The sequence below is a fragment of the Martes martes genome (genome assembly GCF_963455335.1).
Source record: "Martes martes genome assembly, chromosome: 1".
NCBI classification, from domain to species: Eukaryota; Metazoa; Chordata; class Mammalia; order Carnivora; family Mustelidae; genus Martes; species Martes martes.
Window position 1 is genome coordinate 8,682,826 of NC_137888.1, and position 26,011 is coordinate 8,708,836.

Here is a 26,011-nt window from a genome sequence, read left to right on the forward strand (position 1 = left end):
TATAAGCACTGGTATTAGTAGGTTAAGTTTTCTTGCTTTGTTGTTCTTAATTATCTTAACTACCTTGGGTCTTTTGACTTTCAACATAAAGTTTAGAGTAAGCCTGTTAATAGTATCAACACCCACAAAAACTGGCAGGGATTTTTTTCTTAAATTGGAATTGTATTTAATTATTTTAGAGAAAAACTGACATTTTGTAATATTCAGCCTTCCAATTCTTGAACCTGGTATGCCTACTTACTTGGGGCTTAAATTTCACTCCACAATATTTCATAGTTTTTAGTGTATATGCTGCATATTTTATTTACTCCAAAGTACCTGATTTTTTTTGACACTTCATGACTTTTAAAAAAATATCATGTTTGAGTTTCTCGTTGTTGGTAAACACAAATATGATTGATTTCTGAATACTTCTTATCCAACAATCCTAGAATACATACCACTTAACTTGTTCCTTCATTAATTCTAAATTTGCAGATTATTTTGGACTTACTAAATACTTAATACTATCTTGTACAGAAATGTTTTATTTCTTCCTTTCTAACCCTTATAGCTTTTACTTCTTTTTCTTTCTTTCTTATATGGTTATTTCCTCAGGAACAATGGTAGATAGTGGAAATCCTTATCTCATTTTCATCCGTAAGGGGTATTAACAATTCAGCATTAGGAATGCACTTAGTTGTTTCTGTAAATGCTCTGCATTGCTAAAATGCCCTTCTATTCATGATTTTGTAAGCGTTAGTTTTTTTCTTCTAAATTACAAAAGAGTGAAGTGCCTAGGTTGCTCAGACTTTGGCTCAGGTCACCATCTCAGGGTCCTGGGATCAAGCCCCACGGAGCCTGCTTAACATTCTCTCCCTGTCCCTCTGACCCACCCTACCTAATCCCACCCCCACCCCACTCACTTGTACATGTGCTTTCTCTCAAATAAAAAAAATTACAAGTGGGTGTTGTGATTTATCAAGTGATTTTTCTGTACCCATGAAAATAACCGTAAGATTTTTTCTTTCTAATATCAATGTGATGAACTACATTGGTTTTTGAATATTAAAACCACCATGTCATCTTGGAATATAATCTAATTGGTTTTAATGTATTAATTATCCTTTTTACATATTACTAGATGGCATTTGCTGTATTTTAAAATTTTTGTATCTTGATCATGAGAGACATAAATTCCCTTTCTTGTAAGGAAGTATTCACAAGTTCACTACCAGAGTTACATGCCCTCATAAAACCTTTAAGATAGTGTAAGACTGGTGCTACTTCCTTCTTAAAATGGTTGAATTTAATATGTGGGAAGTTTTCTAAAAATTGATTCAATTTTAAAGGAACATGCCCATATCATCTAAGATGGTAAAAATTGTTCATGCTATTCCTTTGATGTTCTTGGGTGCATCTCCTTTTTGTTTTTGATATTGATGATTTCTGCTTTCTACCCCCCCCTTATTGTCCTTTTACTAATCTTATCAAAGAACAAACTTCAGGATTTTTGATTTTGTCAGTTATGAACTCATTGTCTCTCAGCTCCAAATTCAGTCTTCTTTGCTCAGTTTTGTGATTTTTTGAAGCTTGGTCATATAAACATTTATCATTTGGCAGTCCGAGGAATGCTGAACTGGATTAACAGATATGGGCCTGCTAGGTGACAGCAACACAAGTGTCCTTCAGGTCCTGGTATGTATGTATGTATGTATTATTATTATTTGGCTGGAGCCCACTGGCCCACAGAGGAGCTCTAGCTGTGCTCTCTAGCAATGCTCTGTCCTCCAGCAGCCCACTACCTCCATCAAGAGACCAGTCCCAGTGTGTCCATATCCTTGGGCAAAGACCGATCTCCTCTATAGAATAGCTCTAGCTCATCCACAGCCTCTGGCAACAGCAGGTCACATCTACAGTCCAGCACCGGCCAGGTCTTCTTTTTCTGGCAAGAAACTTGTAGGTAGTTTGTTCCTACGTTGTCATGACTGCTACAAGAAGATCTGAATCTCTTGACTTGAGGGGCAGGGGGCCCTCTCCTAGTTCCTAGTCCTTTTTCTCAACCTTGAGGGAATAGTCAGTCTTCTGTATCTGCTGGTTCTGGGAACCTACTGTCTTCTTTTACCCCTTCTAGTAATCACCCTCTACTATTCTAGTTAATAATTCCTTATATTAAATTATCCCTGTTCAACTAACAAGAGTAACCTCTGCCCCAGGAGTCAACTCTCGAGTGTATACTAATTTTCTGTATTATATGTGTTTCCTAATTCATCAATTTTGCTCTTACCTTTATTATTTTCTTTATTCTACTTTGTTGTATTTGTTCTTTATTTGAAAAAAGGGCCTGTGACATTATCTTTATGACCAATGTTCACATGACATTTGCATTCTACTCCATCATATGTGCTCATTAGGGAAAGTGTGCTTCCTAAATCTCCAAGTAAAACTAATGGTCATATTCATTCTGTGACTTCTAACCACTCTTAAAAGATCATAGTATTTCTGTCTAAAGTACACAGGACTAAATTACCTTCAAGTTCCCATCTATAAGCACAAAGTTTCATGATATTACACAATAAATGTTGACACCAATAGAGCAGGAACATCCTCTATTTCTACTATAAATCTCAGAAATACTTCATCAAAAAACATAGGGAGAACATATTTCTACTGGTGATGGGGTAGGATTTAATTCCTAGGTTGGGAGAAGAGGGCTAAAGGTGTTTTCTAAGCAAGCCTCTCACCTACCAATTTTCTTAAAGTTCTGTAAGATAAAAACATCCACAAGACAGAAAAAAAAAAAATTCAGCTTAGGAAAAGAGATGAAAGTATTCCCCAAATAAACTGTAAAGAGCCAGTGACTTTAACAGGTAACATACCTGTACTCATTAGTATAGTCAAAATCTTGTTTATTATGAGTTGGCTTTAGGAAGTTACACTCTATAATTCCTACTACTCCAACACCCATATTGTTTGCCTGAAAAAGAAAATGAAATCAGTGTTTTAAGCATAAGACACAATGCTCAAAATAATTACCTTCTACAAAGACTTATAATTTGTATGAAACATTTCTTACATTTTATATCCCTATTCTTACAAAATTTAAATTGAAAAATAGTGTCTAGTAGGTTTACTTTACTTTTCTAGAATTCCTAAATACATTAGAGCCTTCCTTCAAAACTACTTCCACTGTTGTCAAATATCCATTTAGACAAGTATTATCATCCCTAATTTAATACAAAAAAGACCACCTCTATTGGGATGCCTTTCTTAGACAGCAGAAACTACAACTAACTCCTTTCTATATCCACAGTATTTAGCAAAGACCGTAGCAATAATTCTCCAACAAAAGTTTGCCAGATTAAAACTAAAATCATTTATCCAAAGTTACACATCCAGTTGCTATCGGAGATGAAGTAAAAACCTAGGACAGTTCAATTCAAGTTATTTTTTAAAAAATGCTCCTAGCGGGCACCTGGGTGGCTCGGTCAGTTAAGTATCTGCCTTCAGCTTAGGTCATGATCCCGGAGTCCCGGGATGGAGTTCCACATCGGCGCCCTGCACCACAGAGAGTCTGCCTCTGCCTTTCTCTCTCTCATGAATAAATAACATCTTAAAACAAAACAAAACAAAACAAAAAAACGCTTCTAGCTAAAATACTGAACTCAAAGTATATGAGTCATATATTCAATTATCTATATATGATTAACAAGTATTAAGTTCAAAAATACTTTGTTCACAATTATAGCTAAGTCTACAAAAGGAAAAAGTGAAATAATAATAAAGTGAAATTTTTCAGAAATATAGCTGAAACCATGCAGATCTAATCCCACTCTATTAAAAACCATCAGTGTTCCTCATCTCATACCATTAATAAACCACAATGCCTTCCAATTTGTAGTTCTGGTTCACCTTCTTTCAAACCTCATCTTGTCTCTCTCCCTCCCATCATTCTCCTGATTTAGTTGCATATGCCCCAGCAAAGTTAGCTACTGCCTTAATGATGTCACATTCTCCAAAGCCTCTTTCCCTCCCTTTGCAGGGACTTTTCTCTGCCCGGAAAACCCTTGCCAGACTTTTCAACACAGTAACATCAACTAAGATTCATCGCAATCACCGCTGCCTCCAAGAAGCTTTTTCTGATGCTTTCAACTTGTACCACATTTTCCCCTCACCGGAGCTCTGACAGCATGCTTTGTATCTTATCATCTTCTTATTCTGAGCAAATCACACCAAGTATCTGACACTTATTTAGTAACTGCTTATTGAATCTACAGAATGCAAATACTATGCCTAGTCCATCACCTGGTAAAGAAAAACAATGTAAAAGTTGTCTGTAAAAGCCTATTTTTTACAAGGTCAACCTTAACCAGATACAATGCAAATTTAACTGGGTTGGAAAAATGGCTGTGTATCTTAAGTCAGATTCATAAAGGATAAAAGAAAAAAAATATTTTACATTCTGTTGCAGATACATTGTTTCTTTTGAATCCCAAAGCACTTCAGAAATAAGGCTTATTACCAAAAACACATTTCCAATTACTGATGAAATTCCCCATAACTTTAATAATAGAGTATTTCTGATGAAAATTACAAGTCCAATTATAAATGAAAATTAGCATTTTTAAATAAAAGTTACTGACACCTCATATCATGGCTGCCAAATTTCTGTATTTTAGCTATTTACTGAAATTTGTGGTTACCAAAAAAAGCCCAACAAAGTTTGCTTACTTTTGTGAAAATGCTATATTCTGGGCTCATGTTATGTTAAATTCTAAGAGTTACAACCCCTATTGAGTAATATTCAAGATAAACCCACACTAGCATACTGTGTAGAGCTCACATCATTCTAGAAAGAACTTAGAATGAAATAAGATGAATAGAAAATGAAAACCATTACCTTGGAAAACAAGATATGATTAGGCTTAAAACCTTTAACAAACTTAATTTTCAGAATTTATCACTTAATTCTTAACACATATACTCCCAAAAAAAACCTTTCTGTGAAAACACGTAAAGGATAAAGACTAGCATAGTGGGTAACGTTCATCATCCTAAACTGAATTCTACAACAATGGAAGCGGTTTAGGAGGAAGGCTCTAATTTATTTAGGAACTAACTCCAAAGCAGTAAATCACCTATATGATCCTGTTTTTCTGGCTATTGAGCCAGGACTAAATAAAACTAAACAGTTTCATCCCAGAAATAACGATGGATCCATATCCAAATGCAGTCAAATGGTCTGTATCTGGACCTAAGAACCATACACATTTTAGGTCTAGAGCAAGTTACTTAACTTCTTATCCTCCATCTCCTCATCTGTAAAACAGAGATAAAATATTCTGTCCCCCTCATAAGATTATCTGGACCAAATGGGAAATTAATATGAAAGTATTTTAAGTTCAAGTGCCATAACATTATTAAACACACCAGCATTTTAAAAAGTCATTAAGCAAAGCTTATTATTTCACATTTGACCCAACAACATGGTATTTTAACTTTTATAAAAGATACAGACATTTCAGATATAAAGCTTACCCTTAACTGACATCCAACTTTTTCATAAGCTTTGATGAGTCTATTTCTGTGATACATCATTATCCCATAATGGTCTTTATTTCTGCAGTTGAATCCAAAAGTAATTCTCACTGTTTTAGTCTTAAATATTAAGGAAAATCCTGAACACACTACCTCATTCCCCTCAAATCATCCTTTCCAAGTCATTTTTTAATGAATCTAAAAGTGTACAAAAAAGGCAACGGGGAGAGGATTAAACTCCATATCAGGATAGAAGGAGAACGGGGGAAGAGAAATACGCTTTATAAATGTATCTTCATACAGCATCATAAAAAGGAAAATAAAGGGCACTTGGGTGGCTCAGTTGGTTAAGCATCGGCCTTCAGCTTAGGTCATGATCCCAGGGTCCTGGGATGGAGTCCTGCACTGGGCTGCTTGCTTAGCAGGGAGCCTGTTTCTCCCTCTGCCTGCTTCTCCTCCTGTTCATGTCTTCCCCCACCACCCTGTACTGGACAAATATATAAATCAATCTTTAAAAAAAAAGAAAAGAAAAGAAAGGATACTAAAAATTTGGGTCGATAAACATCACGTTCAATGTAGGCAAGACTCTTTGAGACCAGCTGTGTCTTCACTTTCTGTCCACGTAAGATGATCTGCATTCTTGGCTTTAGGTATAATATACTGCAGTAAGCCTGTAAAGACACACAATGGTATCTGTCCTTTCCAAATAATGACCTACATATTTGTTCAATATTACTGATAAGTGTATTTAAAAAGAAACCTGCCACTTTGCTTTGATAAAGGACCCACAAACTCTTCAAAAATATAGACTATTAAAGCTGAAATTAGTTAACATTTGATTGCTTTCTTTAAAAATAAACTCAATACACTACAGCTAGAAAAATGGTTTGCAGAAAACAATCTATTGACCTATATATTACAAATAGAACCTTTTAAAAAAGTTACAGAACAGCATATGTGATATCTCATTTTACTTTTTAAGTATATGTGCTGCCAAAGCGAGCACTCTCATTTTAATTTTTAAAAAATGTACATATGTACAAAACAAGACTATATTTTCTAACTCTTCTGTCAAGTAAGTATATTACTATCGCAGTTTAAAAGTAATGATAAATTTTATTTAGGCAAAAATAACAAGCAAAATAAAAAATAGACAAAAAGGTCTACTGTACACCTGAATAGGAAAATATCATAAATAATACACCAACACTTAAGCCAAGTAGATCAACTTAGAATTTTTGAAAAATTGAACTGTAACAGTCAGCACTAATCTAAATGTTTTCTTTTTTTTTAATATTTTATTTATTTATTTGACAGAGAGAGAGAGATCACAAGTAGGCAGAGAGAGGGAGAAGCAGGCTCCCCGCTGAGCAGAGAGCCCGATGTAGGGCTTGATCCCAGGACCCTGAAATCATGACCTGAGCCGAAGGCAAAGGCTTAACCCACTGAGCCACCCAGACACCCCTGTGTTTTCAATTCTTAATGTATGAAAGTTTAAATACAGGAATGCCTGGGTAGCTTCGTCAATTAAGCAGCCGTCTCTTGATTTTGGCTTAGGTCATAATCTCAGGGTCCTGGGACTAAGGCCTGGATCAGCTCTGTGCTCAGCGGGAGTCTGCTTGAGATTCCCACCCTCCTCTTTCCCTCTCCCCTCTCTCCCTCTGCCTTTCCCCCTGCTCACAGATGCGCCCTCTAAAATAAATAAATCTTTAAAAAAATAAAAAAGAAAGTTTAGATACTTTAGAATCTTGACCAAAGTCTGTATCCTACAACATGTTAAAAAAATATGCAGTTTGGGGTGCCTGGGTGGCTCAGTGGGTTAAGCCTCTGCCTTCGGCTCAGGTCATAGTCTCAGTTCTGGGATGGAGTCCCCCATCCGGCTCTGTGCTTGGCAGGGAGCCTGCTTCCCTCTCTCTCTATGCCTGCCTCTCTGCCTACTTGTGATCTCTCACTCTGTCAAATAAATAAATAAATAAAATCTTAAAAAAAAAAAATGCAGTTCTATGCCTGCCTCCAAGCCATCATATAAAGAAATGAATTGAGTAACACAAGGACAAAACTGAAATTGAACCATTTCTCTTTATTTCCTGATTCCTGATTTCAAAATTAGTGGTGTTTTGTCACTTATAAAATTTTTTAACGATATTTTAAAACATTTTATTTCACAGTATACGAAATCCACACCACCTGCTCTGACCACACCTGGACCTGTTTCATAATTGAGCAAGATTTTTCTTAACAACTAGGAACATACTTCAATAATGTTTTGGGGTATATAACTGCTAGGGTCTCAGAAAGTTGTAAATGTGTAAATGTCAAAAGTATCCTCAGCCTGGGGTTATGGAATCATCTTAGCACAAAACATAAAGGGAAGTTAGTATTATATGTCTTATCACAGTGACAAAGAAACAATATTCTTATTATCCTATCAACATTTTAAACAGTATTCATTTCTTTGCTCTTGAAAACATTTATTTCTAAGGTTAAATGTCAGAGATATTTATCACAAAACTGTATTAATGTGATTTCTAGTCTATAATTTATTTGCTTTAGGATGTAAATTAAGGTGTTGTGTTCTAAAATATTTTAAATTAAAAAAGAAGATAAACACTGAATTTGGTGGTTTTTTTCCTGAATTAATCAATATGGCTACTGTAAGACATACTGATTCTCGTATTCCTAATGCAAATAATCTAACCACTCAGTGAAAAACTACAAGTGCTGTTAGACCTGATGAATTTACAATTAAAAAAACTGTTTTCTGAGCAAATAAAACCATCAGTATGCTCATGTAAAGTTAAATAAACTGGTTCCTGTCTAAGATACTTAGAGATCACTTATAGCATTTGTAACACAAATGGGTAACAAAATTTCCATTGTTTGATGATATTCTCCTGTCCAGAAGGAGAGCTGAATACATACCCTTAGGGAATAGTCACTCTCTGGAGCAATTTGGTCCATCCTCTCTTGCTTCTTGTACCCTTTCTTCCCTGTTGTCTCATCTAAATCTTCAGGAATTCTGATGTCATATTTATCCTTATCAAAATCAAACTCTGTTGCATTTTTATAGCTATAAAAACAATTTTTTGAAAGAGCAAAATTATAACTTCACAGAAGATAAGCAAATCATTAACAAAACAAAACACTTACCCATCCTGGTTGGGGGAGGGGAGAGACAAAAGCAAGGAAGGGAAAAACAAAAGAAAAATCCAGGAAGATGCAGAAAAACTGTATACATTCACACACTGCTGGCGGGAAGTCAAATGGTAGAGCCACTGTGAAAAACATTCTTAAAAAACCAAACAAGCAACTACCATATGACCCAGCAATTACACTCTTGGGCATTTATCTTAGAAAAAGAGAAGATTTTATTTCCAGAAAAATCTGTACACAAATATTTACAGCTTCATTTGCAGTTAACTCAAAATGATAAAAATCCAGATGCGCTTTAACTGGTGAATGCTTAAACACATGATGGTCCATCCATACAATACTACTCAGCGAGAACAAGGAAGCAAACTGCTGACAAACATAAGAACCCAGATAAATCTCCAGAGAAATACGATGAATGAAAAAAGCCAATCCCAAAAGCTTTCACACTGTAGGATTCTATTCATATAACATTCTTAAAATGCTGAAGTTACAGAAATGGAGAAGATGTTAGAGGTGGTCAGGGATTAGGAAGGAGGAGGTGTGAATAAAAAAGGCCAACATGAGGGATCATGGGTGATGAAAATGTCCTGTCTCTTGACTCTGTCAATGTCGCTATCAACACTACTGTACTACAGTTTTGCAAGATGCTGCCACTGGGGGAAACTGGATAAACGATGCATGAGATTTGTGCATACAAATCTACAGGTATCTCAAAATAAAAAATGTAAATTTAAAAAAGAGGGGAGTGAGGATGGGAGGGGCTTGGCAGCAAAGCAAGGAAAAAAAGGGAACATAGATCAGAGAAGATTTAAAGTATTTTAGGCTTACCACTCAATTTGTGCTGTATTCCTATCATTCTATTTGTCTAAATATCTCAGTATTATACATTTATCCTAAGTTTTTGAAAAACCTTATTTGCAAATGATTTCATCTTCATAAGGATAAAGGACTGCAATCTTTAGCAATACAGAGGTCTCATCTACATTACTTTTCTCACCAGTTGTTAAATTATGCTTAGCTTTAAGTAACCAACAGAGATTTCTCTTCCTAACTTACACAAGTTAGGGCTTATTAGCTGGGATATTTTCTTCCCTTTTCTTTTTGAAGAGGGGTAGAATAACAGAAAGGGAGAATTGAGCTCTACAGATACTGAATGGCAGGGCTAGGAAATTTAGTTTTAATAGTGTGAAATTATCTCGAATTGAAGCCAAAGTGGCATCAATAAAACACTCTTAGAAAAGACAAATTGTTACCTAGGCCAAAAATCGAGTACCTTTCAATGTACTTCTACTCCTTGTGACAATGGATAAATGTAGTAAGACCATTCCTGCACAAGCAATTTCCTTCCCAAATGAGAAACCACTCGCTGAGTTCCACACTTACCTTCTAAGGTTCCAAATGATGATCCTCGTCCCCTTCTTACCCATAATAGCATCAAGTTCTGCCAGTAATTTCTGTTCCGTAGAAAACAGAGAATGTTCCAGAATTGCTGCAAGGCTTGCTTTTGATTCTGCTAAATTTATCATCTGTCGTATATCTTAAGTTAAAGACTTAGACCAACAACATACTTCTTATGATTGCAATATGGAAACTTAAACAGTAACAGATAACTTTTTCCTAAATTAATTTCTTAGTTTTAAAACTGCAGTTTGATTTCAGATGAACACCAAGGAAGATGAAGTATGAGTAAGTTTATTATGATTCCTAATTTAATGGTTCCTAATATCTGAATGTGTTTATAAAAAACACAGATGCTGTTTTCCTAAAGATACCTTACTTTTCATGGGCTTAGGAAAAATTTCAAAGCAGACCACACATCTTTTTAGACATAATACAACTGAAATAAAGGGGAGAGCTACAGGTTGCTGAACACAGAAAGCAACCACCTTACGTTAAGGGTTTCCATGGCACAATTCCAACAGAAGAAAGGGATAAAGGCTTAGCCACAGATGTAAGAGACAATGGGTAGGAACAAGAGCTATCATGGAAACTGATTAAAAAACGAGAATCTGGAGGAGTGCAAAAGGAAGGAATGGTTCAGAGTATTTCTTCAGAGTGTCTCCACAGTTTCTATTTGAAAATCAAAAGGATATGGTGTTTGTTGAACGCCACTATTGGGACAACAACATGTTCTGCTTTTATGACTTCCAAGTAGGTCTGAGACAAGAAGCCCACACTCATGCTTTCTCCATTTTTGGTAAACACAATTGCATCTCTACCCAAACGCATAGAACCTGACTTGAAGCCATTCCCATACAATCCAACTGGGACATGACCATTCATGGTGACTTTGTCACTGAAGCCAAAGCTAAAAAGGAAAAAAAAAAAAGAGAGAGAGAGAGAGATTTTAAAAATATGTATAATCTTCATTTTTTTAAATTCAAAAATTATAATATCAAGTAAAAAGCCTGGGTATAAATGTTAGTTTCATCCTCTCTAGTTACATAAACTTAGGCATATCACTTTTAACCTATTTTGACGTGTTTCTCCATTTCTGAAATGAAAACTAAATCTGCATTGTAGGGTATGAGAATGACACACTAAAACAGGAGCTCATTGCCTGGCACACCCTGCCAAAACGACTAAGTTCTCATTTGGGATCCTGGGACCCTTGAGATTTCACCCATGAAATTTCTTCTACATGTGAACAACTCCCTTGATCTCAGCAAGCCTACTATAGTATGATTACTAATGGCATCAAGTTTCTGGCAGAATAACAAGTATTTAAGGGAGAGTACAAAGGGTTCTGTTGCCACATTTTCTCTACCCTGTATCTACAACTAGATACCTTGGTTTCCTTCTCAGGCACATTTGGCTTCATACTGACATCCTATTCTGTGACACTAGAGGCTTTATGACTATTTTATCTTGCTTCCTTCCTTATCCTCTGAATCCCTTTAAAATGACTCCCCACCAAAAGTGGCATTTTACTGGAGATACTGGTTAGAGCCAATTAACACTAGGGTATAAATAACCGCTACCAGTGCACTACAACTCTAAAGGAATGGTGGAATTTTAGGTAAGTCACACAGGAGGGGGTGAGAATGGCAGGGATTGTCTAATAATCACATAGCAGTAGGAAATGGGGAAGACTTAAGGGCACAGAGTGGGTTGTGGGTATAGCATATCATGTTTAAAAAACAGAAAGTATGGGCAATAAGTATGACACTTGAAACCCCTGAACTGGGTAAAAGCAATGTTTTTAAGAAATGTGACACTTCTGGGCACCTGGGTGGCTCGGTCATTAAGCCTCTGCCTTCGGTTCAGGTCATGATCCCAGGGTCCTGGGATCCAGTCCTGTATCCGGCTCCCTGCTCAGCAGGAAGCCTGCTTCTCCCTCTCCCACTCCCCCTGCCTGTGTTCCCTCTCTCCTCTCTGTCAAATAATAAACAATATCTTAAAAAAAAAAAAAAAAGAAAAGAAAAGAAAAAGAAATGTGACACTTTTGGGGCACCTAGGTGGCTCAGGCAGTTAAGCAACTGCCTTTGACTCAGGTCCAACCCCCATGTAGGGCTCCCTGCTCAGTGGGAAGCCTGCCTCTCCCTCTCCCTGTCCTTCATCCTGCTCAGGCTCTCTCTCTCTCAAATAAAATAAAAAAAGAAAAAAAGAAAGAAAGAAAAAGAAAAAGAAAGAAATGTAACACTTCTACATACCTTAGCATTTTATGTAACTTATCTGAAGTCATACCATTCCCATTATCAGTGAATGTCAAGCATATATGGTCATTTATCACTGTTTTGTCAATCCATATCTGTTTAGCATTCACATCAGGATCATAAGCATTATCTGGGAAACAAAAGTTTTGAGAAATTTTGATTTTGCATTTTAAAAAGAATTAATTAGTTCAGTACAATCCTTTAACAAGCAACATATTTTTTAAAAAATAAAATGTTTAGGAACCCCTAAGACTTGAAAACCTGAAACTAAACTGTATCTTGCTATACATCATTCACTGATCGTTAGAGAATTAGCCCTTTCCAAAGCCCTCCATTTGTCAAACTGGTGCCCACTACACTGAAAAAACTACAAACAAGAAGAGTGACTGTACCAAGGAGACGATCAAGACAGGGAGGTTTTCTTCTGCCCAAAGAACCAGCCTGCCTATGGAGAGAGAGAAACTGGGAACTGAGTGTCAAACTTGCACTACACACAAGCTGACACTGAGGGCATGCAATGCAGTTACTGAATAAACGAGAAAGCAGTCCTGTTCTCTGCTAAGCTGGACACACACATGAAGGTTTACCTTCTACACAGTTCTTCAAATTGTGGCCCTTTCCAATCTAACCAAAGTTTCTGGTGGCTTTTACATTTCTATGATCTCTGTACAGATCCCCATGTAACACTCTTGTTTATTAGCTTCCTTGTCTGTCTCAGAATAGATAAGTAGGAAGGAACACATTAAAAAAAGAAACTACAAAAAATGAAAATGTCAACAGAAGCAGCAAATAACATCAGCTTGTGAATTAAGTTCCACTTCAATATCTTTAACTGACTAAAAATACTTGCTGAGGTTTATTTTGAAGTCTTTATGATTAAACATAAACAATGGTCCTCAAACTATCCTTTCATAAGGCAGCCTAGAATTAAAATCATCTTTTTAATCAACCACTTCTGGAAAAATGATGTTTCACTTAAATTTGATACAGCACTTTCAGCTGCTCTACCCCAAAGCCAGACAATCACTATACCCGAATGAACAATCCCAGCTTGGGTGGCTCCTCTGGGTTGCCATAAAAAAAGAACGGCTCTGAAGACCTGCGGTGTTATATCCACTTATGGGTTTTTAAAAAACCAGCTTAACAGCACATATTAGCTGGGAGACTTTGGAAAATCTAACTATGCCAAAGAAAAGAAGGGTGCTCAAAAGTTTCTTCTTTTTTTCCTCTTACACATCTAAGATAGAACCCTTTCTTGACAAAGAATCTAAAGTATTTCTAAGAATTCCCAAGAATATACTTTCCTTTATTATGTGTTTCTCAAACACACGCTTAAAAAAAAAAAAAAAAATCAGGGGCACTTGGGGGCCTCAGTCAGTTCAGAGACTGACTCTTGGCTCAAGTCAAGATCTTGAGTCCTGGCCTTCAAATCCACCTCTGGCTCCGCGCTCAGTGGGGAGTCCACTTCCTCTCTCTCTGCCCCTCCCCCTGCTCTCTCTCAAACAAGTTAAGTCTTTATAAAAAAAAAATTCACATGCCAGAGGGAAATAAATCATGACCCATTATGCAAATCTGATCAAAACTTTGTCTTTTCTCATGTTCAATGAAACACTATTAAAACAATTCTATATCTAATCATTCTACTGGAGGAAACAAAAATGTATTATCACAAATCTAATGTAACATTAATCTCCCTACTTGCTAACATCAGAAAAAAAAACTCTCTGTTATATGTACTTTTCAACTATTAAAAAACACAATTCCTGGGTGCCCTGGTGGCTCAGTGGGTTAAAGCCTCTGCCTTCAGCTCCGGTCATGATCTCAGGGTCCTGGGATCAAGCCCCGCATTGGGCTCTCTGCTCGGCAGGGAGCCTGCTTCCCCCTCTCTCTCTGCCTGCCTCTCTGCCTACTTGTGATCTCTGTCTGTCAAATAAATAAATAAAATCTTTAAAAACAAAACAAAAACACAATTCCCATTTTTACAACAGATCAATTTCTTTTATAATCAGAATAAAACTATTTTCAACATAAATGTTTTATGAATTTAGCAAAATACTTTAATAGTACAGAGAAGGTTGATCATGATTAATTTGACATCTATTTGAATAGCTGTTATGCTAGATAAACTTTACTGATGGTATCATTCAAAATACATCTGTTTTATTAAACAGCTCGTATGCATATTATTTTTCAATGAAAAGTTTTTTTAAAACTTCAACTGCAAGCAACAGATTATACATGAAATGTCAATTTTACATACCTATTAATTCAGCAACAGCACTGAATGGCCACGTGTGACTAGTAGAATTTGTATGTAAAAACTTCGGGCAAAGCTGAAACAAACCAATGATTCACGTAAATTAATTCAAGTCTTACTTTTAAGAACTGAAACCAATATAATTTTCTGTCCCTGTATTAAACAAACAACACCGGGGCACCTGGCTGGCTCGGTCGGTAGAGCCTGCGACTCTTGATCTCAGGGTTGTGAGTTTAAGCCCCATGTTGGGTGTGGACATTACTTTAAAATCTTTAAAAGAAATAAAAATAGTAAAAATAAAATAAACAACACTGAGACCAAACAAAAATAACAGCTGCTTGCTTCAGGATATACCTGGAAGAAACAACCTCGAAGGTAAGGTTCTTAGAAGGCTGTGCTAATCAACTAAATAGTTTACTTATCAACACCTGCTTCAAAACCTTGCCTCCTTAGGTCCACAAATCCAAAGCCATATTACAAACTACCCAGTCAGAAAGTTACCCAGCCTGCAAGGCATACCTCAAAATTACTGTGAGACACAACTAAGATATTTGCCAAGGGGGTGTTTTTTCCTGAGCGCATTAGGCTTAATAAACTTAGCTTCATTTATTAATCAAAAGGCTTTTCTAGTGGTCTCATGGAACGTCAGTATTTGCTATTTTTTGTATTATTTACTCCAAGTTCATTATAATTAAACCTTCGCAATGGAGTAATATATATCTATCAACCCATTACACAATATCAAATAAAAGTTTAAACCCAAGGATTTTAGCTCTGATTTTATTCACAGTAATATAGTATGAATGACTATGCCAATCAACCTCATGCTATAGGGAACTCCCTAAATTTCTGAGTAATATTCAAACGCATAAAAATGTCCAAGTGCCCCTGGGGATAAAAATACATTATATGTTTATTAAAAGAAAAAAAAAAAGAAAAAAAAATGTCCAAGTGGCCTTCAAAGGCTGAGGCTTGAAAATTTCCATTAAAGACAATTTCCATGCAATGGGGATTTTGTGTTCATTTTTAACAGATTATCTTATATTTAAGGAAAAAAAGAGAGGAGGCACTTTCAAGTATTTAATGTGACGAGCCGTGGATATGTGATGAGATCACAAATGAAACCAAACTGTGTTTGTAGTGCTCAGTTGCTGCCACAAGGTGTCAGAAAGAGGTCTGTTTTTTCTCTGTCCACAGTTGGTTTTAGATAATTTCCAAGCATTCATTCACCATTAGACTGAAGTGCACATGTGAGAAATGAAATTCGTAGAAGAGCAGTCTTCAAACTGGAGTATGGCACACATTCATGTAATGAATAGGAAGTAATTCAGCCTTTCTACAGCATAGGTTACAAAGTTTTTTAATAAAAACCAATTTCCAGATCTTCATCTTGCACAAGAGGCTTTTCTCAAATTAATCTACCTGAGACGGTGCCAGGGGTCAGCCATCAGGAGGCTCTTTATGTCCCAGCTGCCTGCCTTTGCATAATTATCACGCTACCATTTATAGAATGGCATACTCCTCACCTGTTACAAATTTTACAATGGAGGCATGGCGTTGGAGTGTGAAACTTCTGGCTATCAAAGAAGATACCCTTAGAATATCTGTCTTTGCTCTATTTTATGCATTTCTGTTAGCTGTGAATTCTGGAACTGGAATGGAGTATTGTGAATTTTAGATGTATTGGCAGAATGTGGTAGTGGGAGTATCAATTTTCATTTAATGTCTTCATCCTATATATCAATTCCAAATTGACATAGTACACACTGTTCTTGAGTAAGAACTCAGGGAGAGCAAAGCAAAGAAGGCATCAGTAAGAAATAACTGAATGGTAAACAGTGGCTTTTTCAACTATTCTGAATTCTCATCTCTAGAACACGCCACTAGCTGTGGAGGGAAAAAAACACCCTTGACTGGCCAAAGCAGTAATACACACAAAGACACATATACAGACACACAAACACATACATGCAAAGCACAGTATGTTTAACCAGGTGTGTAACCTTGAGCAAGAAGCTTAACCTCAGTGCCTCAAGTTCTGTCATCTATAAAAATGAGGATGATAAGCATATCAGCTTACCAGGGTGTTGAGAATATTAAATGAGTTAATATTTGTAAATGCTTAGAAGACCAACCAGAACATAATAAGTACTATGTGTGTGCGTGCTTTTTAAGTATTCCTTAAAGGCACAACTGAGCTCATAAAAAAATAAAAATTAAGGAAGGGGAGGCCTGGGTGGCTCACTCAGTTGAGCATCTGCCTTCAGCTCAGATTATGAACCCGGAGTTCCAGGAAGGAGCAGCATCAGTCTCCCTGCTCAGCAGGGAGTCTGCTTCTCCCTCTCTGCCCCTCACCCCAGTCCTGTGTGCTTGTTTTCTCTCTCGCTCACGCTCTCTCTCAAATAAATCAGTAATCTTAAAAATATTTTTAAAAGGAAAATCTTCAAGGGCTTTGAGTAAAGAAAGAATTAACAACAAAAATAAGACTTGAAGATAAAGGATGCAATGGGTGAGGTGCTTAAATGGAATACAAAGGTTTGTTTTGCTGCTGTTGTTTTGTTTTTTTAAAAGGTTTTGGTTTTAATGGTGACTCAGGGATAGGAGATTTGGAAGTAAATGCCCCTCCTTAATCTCAATAAGAAGCTGGGGGCAGCAGGAACCTGTCTAACAGGAAGTCAGTCTGTTTTGGTCTAGATACTTTTAAAAAAAAAGTGTAACAAGAAGCTCTGTAAAAAAGGGCATGCCTTCACTTGGGTTAAGTTGTATCAATTTATATAATTTGCAGAAACACTATGGAGATCAAAGCCTCAACCAGAGGGCAGAGGATTCCCTTAGTTCATTATTTGGGAGACTATTTGAGTACAAAATCTAAAATAAGGGAACAATCTTTTTTTTTTTTTTTAAGATTTTATTTATTTGACAGAGAGAGAGAGAGAGAGAGAGAGAGACAGAGATCACAAGTAGACAGAGCAGCAGGCAGAGAGAGAAGGAGAAGCAGGCTCCCCGCCAAGCAGAGAGCCCGATGTGGGGCTCGATCCCAGGACTCTGGGATCATGACCCCAGCTGAAGGCAGAGGCCCAATCCACTGAGCGACCCAGGCGCTCCAGGGAACAATCAATCATTTAAGGGAACAATCCACCAGGAGAAAATGTTAGCAAACAAGATTCAGTAGTATTAGACATCACTTCCCACCGCCAAAAATCAGGAAACACACACAAATATGCTCTGAAGACTACACAGATTTTTTAAAGAATTAATATAACTTTTAGGGGCGCCTGGGTGGCTCAGTGGGTTGAACTTCTGCCCTCGGCTTAGGTCATGATCTCAGGGTCCTGGGATGGAGCCCCTCATAGGGGTCTCTCTGTCAGCAGGGAGCCTGCTACCCCCTCTCTCTCTGCCTGTCTCTCTGCCTACTTGTAATCTCTGTCTGCCAAATAAATAAATAAAATATTTTTTAAAAAGAATATAACTTTTAGAATCAACAAATAGTCACACATTTTAAAAATCAGTTAAATATAAAACTTTTTTTGGAAGCCTGAACACATGGGAGTGTTTACCTGTGCTCCCAACCTGAAACTGCTTTTTAATGAGGGGGGGGGGCCGCATAAACCAGAACAAAAGCAATCAGAGAAGTGATGGATAATAGTAGATAAAGTAGTCAGTAGTTTGGAAATTGGAAAGCACAGATATGACAACTGATTCAACAGCCTGTAAAGAGCTGAGTCTGAAAACTATAAAGAGATGGGAAACAAGAAGCGGACCAGGAACCTTGGCAGAACTCCAGAAAGCCTTAGGAATTACATTTTTGTGCCTCCAAAGTCAAAGGTTCTAGAGGTTGTATGAAAACAAGATAGCTTCAAAGTTTTTAAAGAAGCAGGAAAGATTCCCCCCAGCCCCCACCCCACCCCCAGTTTCTTCTTTCACCCTGCAACTACTCTAAGCAAGCAGGCAGAAAACTGTAGGTCTCTTCTCTGGAGAAAGTGATGATGGCAGGCTCAGGGACAACGAAAACAGGTGGGTTAAAAGCAAGTCAGCAAACAGCCCAGAAATAAACCCTCACATATATGGCCAAATGATTTTCCACAAGGGTGTAAAGACCATTCAATAAGAAAAAGACAGTCTCTTCAATAAATAGTGCTGGGAAAGCTAGATATCCATGATATCCGTATGTAAAAGACTCAAGTTGTACTCTTACCTCACACCATATAGAGGAAAAAAAGGACACCTTAAAATGGATCAAAGATCTAACATAAAGAATTAAAACTATAAAACTTTTAGAAGAAAGCATAGGGGAAAAATTTCATGACACTGGATTTGGCAATGATTTCTTGGATATGACACCAAAAGTATAGGAAACAAAACAAAATCAATTGTACTGTATCAAAATTTAAAACTTCTACACATTAAAGGATACAACTGGGATGCCTGAGTGGCTCAGTCAGTTGGTCATCTGCTTTTGGCCTAGGTCATGATCCCAGGACCCCTGGATCAAGTCACAAGTCAGAACGAGACTCCCTGGTCAGTACTGAGTCTGCTTCTCCTTCTCTCTGCCCACCCCCCGCCGCCACCCTACTCCTCACTCTCTCTCAAATAAATAAATGAACAAATAAAATCTTTTTTAAAAATAAAGGATACAATCAATAGAATGAAAAAGCAATCTACAGAACGGAAAAAAAATCTGCAAATCAAGTATCTGATAAGAGGTTAATATCCAGAACACATAAAGAACTCCTACACACATCAACAAAAAGACTAAAAACCTAATTAAATAGTAGGCAAAGGACTTGGCTATTTCTCCAAGGACTGTATACAAATGGCCACTAACACAAGATGCTCAACATCACTAATCACTAGGGATATACAAACAAAACCACAATGAGATACTACCTCATACTTATTAGCGTGGTACTATAAAATTAAACACAGAACTCCTGTATGATCCAGCAGTTCCACTGCTGGGTACATACTGAGAAGAAATGGAAGCAGGATCTTGAAGAGATTATTTGTACACCCCTGTTCATAGGAGCATTATGCACAATACCCAAAAGGTGGAAGCCGCATAAATATCCATCAATGAATGGAAAAAAAAAAAAGTGGTATATTCATACAAGGGAACAGTATTCCACCTTGGAAGGAAAAGATCCCTTGACATATGCTACAACTGGATGAACCACCCTGAGAACATTATGCTAAGTGAAAAAAGCCAGTCACAAAATGACAAATAATTCATGATTACTCTTACATGAGATACCAACAGTAGTCAAATTCACAGAAAGTAGAATGGTGGCTGCTAGGGGCTATGCGAAGGGAGAATGGAGAATTATTTTTTAATAGGTACAGAGTTTTAGTTTTGCAAGATGAAAAGAGTTCTAGAGACTGTATGACAACATGAATGTATTTAATAGTACTGACTTACTTAAAAATGATCAAGATGGCAAATTTTATGTTAAGTGTATTTTACTACAATAACAAAGAGATAAATACCAAGTCAGCAAACTGAACAACGTGATACTCCCATTTCCTTTTCCCTGCTGAGCTTTCAGGAGAGCTAGCAGCCAGAATTATATACACCATGGCAAGAGACGAGATGCAGAATTCCTCTCTGGAAAACTAAAGATTTCCAAAAGTCCCATCTGCTTCTTTTACAGTTGTGCCAGGCCTTTCTGGATAGCATCTTATTTTTGTTGTTCCCACTTTTTAAGAATTACTTAAAAATTTTTTTAAGTTATTTTTTGGAGCTTTTGTTTAAATTCCAATCAGTAAGCATACTGGGTAATATTACTTTCAGATGCACTATATAGTGATTCAACACTTCCACACAACATCCAGTGCTCATCACAAATTTTTATGTAACTTTAAACAAGTCTATTTTATTTTCAAACACTTCCATTCTTTCATTCTTTAGGCTCTTACAAATACTGACATAGAGTGCCCCCAACAAAACATAACTGATTACGACCTATCTCATCACCCAACACTGAAGCCCTCCAAAGGAGCTCTACTCATATATGTCCAGTCAGCTGTGCGTCTTACTTGGAAATGTAAGCAGGTTAACCATCTCCAGACATTTGAGACTATAAAATTGTAAGTCAGAAACACAAAGAAAAAGGAACAAAGGAAGCACCGGCATGCAGCAAGCAAAAGGAAACTTCAAAAATGCTGTGATCAATATGCCCAGTGATAACAAATATTTTGTCCAGGGGAGATGATTGCTTGATTGATAGAGAGAGAGAGTGTGTATGTGTGTGTGTGGGGGTGGGGGTGTATGTATGTATATATATAAAATAAGTAGGCTCCATACCCAGTGTGGGGCTTTAACTCACGACCCTGAGATCAATAGTCACACACTCCACTGACTCAGCCAGCCAGGCACCCCTGTCCAAGGAAGATTTTAAAAAGACATTCAGAGGGGCACCCGGGTGGTGCAGATGGTTAAGTGTCTGACTCTTGGTTTCCACTCAAGTCCTAATTTCTGAGTCTGTTTCAGACTCTCTCTCTCCCTCCCTCTCCCCCTTCTCCCTGCTGTGTGCACACACTCGCTCTCTCAAATAAATAAATAGATCTTTTTAAAAAGATGTATTATTATATTAATCAATATAATTATTAATTATAATGTTTAAATAAATAATAAGAGAAAGGAGAACAAATGGAGGAAATCTCACAGAAAAGAAAGGAACAAGTAGGAAAACAGGAGACAAAAGAAAACTGAGAAACAGAGGGAAGAAATATGTCAAATAAATGAGAAAACTTTCCAGATTTTTAAGAACTTGAATTTCCAGCCTAAGTGCCCAATACAATACATAGGACTCTATTACAATAAAGCATGCTTTTAAATTTCTAAGAGAATCGTTCCTAATTTAGAATGACAAATCCAGCTAAATGATATATAAAGGGCAAGCAACAGTAACCTAAACATATTTCCAAGAAATGACATAAAATTTTTTTCTTCACACATATTCTGCTCCCAGAAGCTATACCTGTTTTTGGAAGGATGGATGCACTCCACCACTACCAGAAACAAAAACAGCAAATATTTACTGGGCACTTACTGCATGCACAAACCTTTTATATGTATTTGCTCCTTTAATGTTTAAAACCACCCTTTGAGGTGCCTGCCCATCCTTCAGATTGGAAACTCAGGCACAGAGAGAGTAAATAATTTGCCAAGGTTACATATCCATTTGTCAGTCAGGATTTGAACCCAAGCAGGTGGGCTCCAGAGCCCATGCTCTCAGTCACTAGTCTACTGCACCTGCCAAGGGAGTAAACTCCAAAAGAGGAATATGTGGGATGGAGACACAACGAAAGGGGAAGGAAATTTCCAGAAAGATGATAAAGGGAAGTCCCCAAAACACAAGTAAGCCAACAAAACTGACAAAATATTGGGTGTGCTTGAGCACATCTGGAAAAGATTTTCCAGTTCTGTGAAAGTTTGGATAAAGAGCAAATCTAAGCAAACAAAATACAATTATTAACCTCAGAAAGACAAAAAGCTGTACAACAAAGAAAATGCAATCATAGTTCTGGTTGGCTCACTTGTGAATAATGATAAGGGTGATAAATCATACAGTAATTGAACAAAAAAGATAAATGCATTGGAAGGATGGGAGGATGTGAAAGAGTATGCACGTGTCAGTTAAATCCACAGCAGGACTACTGGAAAACAACAAAACGGTAACCAGCATTTTTACTTAGAGACAGGAAAGCAAAAAGCAAAAATTTAAATGTTTTTGTCATTCTGCATTCTGTCCTTGGATCTCCTGCCCTCCTAAATTAAAATTTGCATACATGATTATGGTTCACCCCTTATGCCTTAGGATCTACAACTTTTGACAAATGCATAAACTCATTAATTCCTAGACTCCTAATGAAAGCATTTGATAGCTACACCCAAACAGTGAGCATAGCTGTATTCAAATGAAATTTATGGAAACTGGGACGCCTGGGTGGCTCAGTTGGTTAAGCCGCTGCCTTCGGCTCAGGTCATGAACCCAGGGTCCTGGGATCGAGTCCCGCATCGGGTTCCTTGCTCGGCAGGGAGCCTGCTTCTCTCGCTGCCTCTGCCTGCCTCTCTGCCTGCTTGTGTGTACTCTCTCTCTCTCGCTCTCTGGCAAATAAATAAAATCTTAAAAAAAAAATTTATGGAAACTGAAATGTGTATGTCACATAATTTTCATATGTTGCAAAATACTCTCTTGATTTTTTCCAACTGCTTAAGAATCATGTTTAAGAATCACTCTTGGGGCGCTTGGGTGGTTCAGTGGGTTAAAGCCGCTGCCTTCAGCTCAGGTCATGATCCCAGGGTCCTGGGATCGGACCCCCGCATCGGGCTCTCTGCTCCGCGGGGAGCCTCCTCTCTCTCTCTGCCTGCCTCTCTGCCTACTTGTGATCTCTCTCTGTCAAATAAATAAAATTAAAAAAAAAAAAATCCTTCTTAGCTTATGGGCCATACAAAAACAGGTGGCAGGCTGGATTTGGCCCATAAGCCATAGTTTGCCAATTCCTGTCCTAAAGCAAAAAGATGGGTGGAGATACAGTCCAGAAGCTGCAGATGGGAGATTTCCGTCAGTGAGGTTCCAAACAGCCCATATTACCCACAAAAGGAATATTTAGCACATGGACAGCTGCTTCACCCAGAAAGCCAGCTAACAACAATACCGGTCTCTTAACACTGTTTTGACTCTTAGGTTTGCTCCCTTTATCACCTCAGTCTTGGAGAACTTAAGACAGCAACACTGGAGGGGCCAGGGAAATGAGAAGAGAAACGTAGTGCAGAAACAGGACAAAACCAGTTCACTCATTTTCCCCACTACAGGATTCTGGTACAGAACGTGGCCCAATCTGAGAGGGGGAAGGGCTGGGCATTAAATTGTATAAGATATTTTAAATTACATGAGGTCAGACTTTACAATACCTGAGGCTAACTGGAAAGCCTTACTTACATATGCCCAGATTCACCCAAGCATTGAAGAGAGGCAAACAATATTTAAACCCAGTGGTAAGAAAGAATAAAGTTGTTCTCTATATTCAAACTACTAAATATTATCTCATTCAACAGGCCACTTATGTAACCAAAGGACTTTTATTCAGTATAGGTAAAGAACACTTAACGATCAATAAAAATCTCTTTAAGAGAAAATACAAAAATGGGCAAAGGATACAATAGGTTTTTTTTAATAAGTTAAATGTGAGTAACTTTTAAGGAAATGCAAAATAAACCCAAATACACTTTACATTCATCCTACCGAAAAACTTAAAGTCCAACAATACCAGGTGTGGGTAAGAATGATTAAACGAAAGAAGTCAGAGGGCAATGCACCATTTTTAAAGCAATAGTATTACCAATCGATTGTTAAATTTAACGAGACTACGGTAGCCATTCTCTGGCAAGAGTCACCAACCTCAAAAGAGGAGGTACACTTCTGCACAACACGAACTTTCTGAGGATAATCAGGAAAGCCACGCCCACATTTTAGGAGGTGAAATTTCATTCTTGTGTGTGACCGCTCCCTACGACTCAGGACTCATAGATACAAGAAATGCTGGAGGGTTTCCAAGAACGCCCCGAAACAGACACGACGGAGAGGCCAGAGAAAACGGGAGAACCCAGTGACTTGGTGATCTGGGCCCGAGGGCTTAACTGGAGGGAAGCGGCAGGAATGTGAACGAATCAGGAAGACCCGTCCCGGCTCGCTTCACCCCGTCCCACCGCCTAGAGGTCAAGGCCGCCTGGCATTTCTGGCCGCGGACTGCCGCTCCCGTTTCCTCCCCCTCCCGCTCCGGGGCGCCCCGCCGGCCCGCAGGCCGGGAAGGGTCAGGGGCCCCCGCGGTCCGAGGGACGGGTGGTGCGGCCACTGAGGCCTCGCCCTCGAACGACAGCTGCTAGGCAGCCAGGAGGGAGCCGGGAGGAGGGGCCGCGGCCCCGGCCCGCCCCAAAGCCGCGGGGGGCGAAACAGAAACCCAGCGCGGAGAAAACGGAACGCAGCCCGGCCCGCACCGCCCGGCCCTGTCCGCCGCCGAGTCGCTCCGCCGACGGGAGCGAGATGGCCGCCCCCTCCCCCGGCCCTGCCGCGGCCCCAGCCGCCGCGCCGACGAGTCGCCACCGCCCACTGCCGGCCCCCCCTCGCTTGCCCGCCTGCCCGCCCTCCTGGGACACGGCCCGCTCCACCCCTCGCGGCTGCTCACCGCGCTGAGGCGGATCCCGCTGGGTGGCTGCGCCGCCATCTTGAGCGAGCTACAAAGCCAGGACCGGCCTCGGCCGCAACCCGACTGGGAGGCGGCCGGGACGACTGTGGGGCCCGCTGAGGCCCGCCCACTTCCGGGGCGGGGCGCGGGACTGCCCCGCCCGCCCACTTCCGCCTCAGGCACAGTTGTAAGAGTGTGGGGAAAGTAAATCGCCAGGCTGGTTGAAGCCGGAGGGAACTGGGCTCGAAGCGCTGGGCCCTGCTAGGGAAGGGCGCATGCGTGAGAGTGGCGGGCGCGAAAGGGATGCCGGCGGCATTAACTGGGCCTGGGAAGTTGAGGGTCCGGAGTTTGAGGTCTGTCACGCTGACCGCTGGGGCCCAGAGGGGTAGGTGACCTTGTGCGTTGGGGCCGGGAGAGGTGAGCTCGAGGCGCCTGACGCGGCTGGACGTGAATTGCGCTGAAAGAAGCCATCCGGTTCCCGCCTGTGTCCGTGTGATTTGAAGCCCTGTTGACGAGGTGTAGACTTGGTGCGTTTTGGATTTGCCCTGGAAGTTATCATCCTTCGGCCTGGTGAAGAGAGCCCTTTCGCTCATGCACACTTATTCAGTGTCGACTTTGCGCCGGGTCTTGGGCTCCGTGAGTAGGTTATAGAAACGAGTAAGTCTAGGGCTCTTCCATGCTGTAGGTAAAGAAAGGGTGGAAAGGGTTCTTTAAATATCCATTTAGGTTTTTTGCTTTTAGTTTTTCCTTTTATCTCTTTGTCCTGATTTTTGGGAGGTGTAAGCACATGTCAGGTCTCCAACACTTGTTTTTCATCATTTGATGTTTTTAACTAAAGAAAAAAAAAAAAACACCCCAAAACCGAGTTAACCCATTTTTCCCACCCACTCCCCACCTGTTGCTTTTTTTACTGTAATACATTTTCTTTGTAAAAATTCCGATAATACGGAAATACAAAACATGAAATTTACCCCGAATCTCTTCACCAGAACATATAAACAATGTGCTATACATTAGTTCAGGCTTACTATATACTAAATATTATTTCCCATACAGATTGTCTCGCAACTTGCTACAGTTCTACTTAGCATTTGTCAACTTGACCATGGTGTGGAAATGATACGCATTCAGTAGAAACTGTAATTGGGGGGCACCTGGGTGGTTCAGTCAGTTAAGAGTCTGCTTTTCGCTCAGGTCATGATCTCGGGGTTCTGAGATAAAGCCCAGCTTTGGGCTCCCTGTA

The 26,011-nt window shown here is 38.9% G+C and overlaps 1 protein-coding gene across 1 annotated transcript in view; it reads right to left on the bottom strand.

Annotated features, from left to right (window-relative positions):
• Positions 1-24,887, bottom strand: part of MORC3 (MORC family CW-type zinc finger 3) — a 41,301-nt gene extending 16,414 nt beyond the window's left edge. Inside the window, exons 1-9 of the mRNA XM_080820186.1 lie at positions 24,769-24,887; positions 14,587-14,659; positions 12,324-12,456; positions 10,764-10,978; positions 10,054-10,201; positions 8,440-8,587; positions 6,060-6,188; positions 5,518-5,637; positions 2,859-2,956 (exon numbers count right to left, since the gene is read on the bottom strand). Coding sequence (XP_080676312.1) covers positions 2,859-2,956; positions 5,518-5,637; positions 6,060-6,188; positions 8,440-8,587; positions 10,054-10,201; positions 10,764-10,978; positions 12,324-12,456; positions 14,587-14,659; positions 24,769-24,807 — 1,103 coding nt within the window. The 5' untranslated portion in view covers positions 24,808-24,887. The remainder of the gene's footprint in view (positions 1-2,858; positions 2,957-5,517; positions 5,638-6,059; positions 6,189-8,439; positions 8,588-10,053; positions 10,202-10,763; positions 10,979-12,323; positions 12,457-14,586; positions 14,660-24,768) is intronic.
• Positions 24,888-26,011: the final 1,124 nt, after the last annotated feature.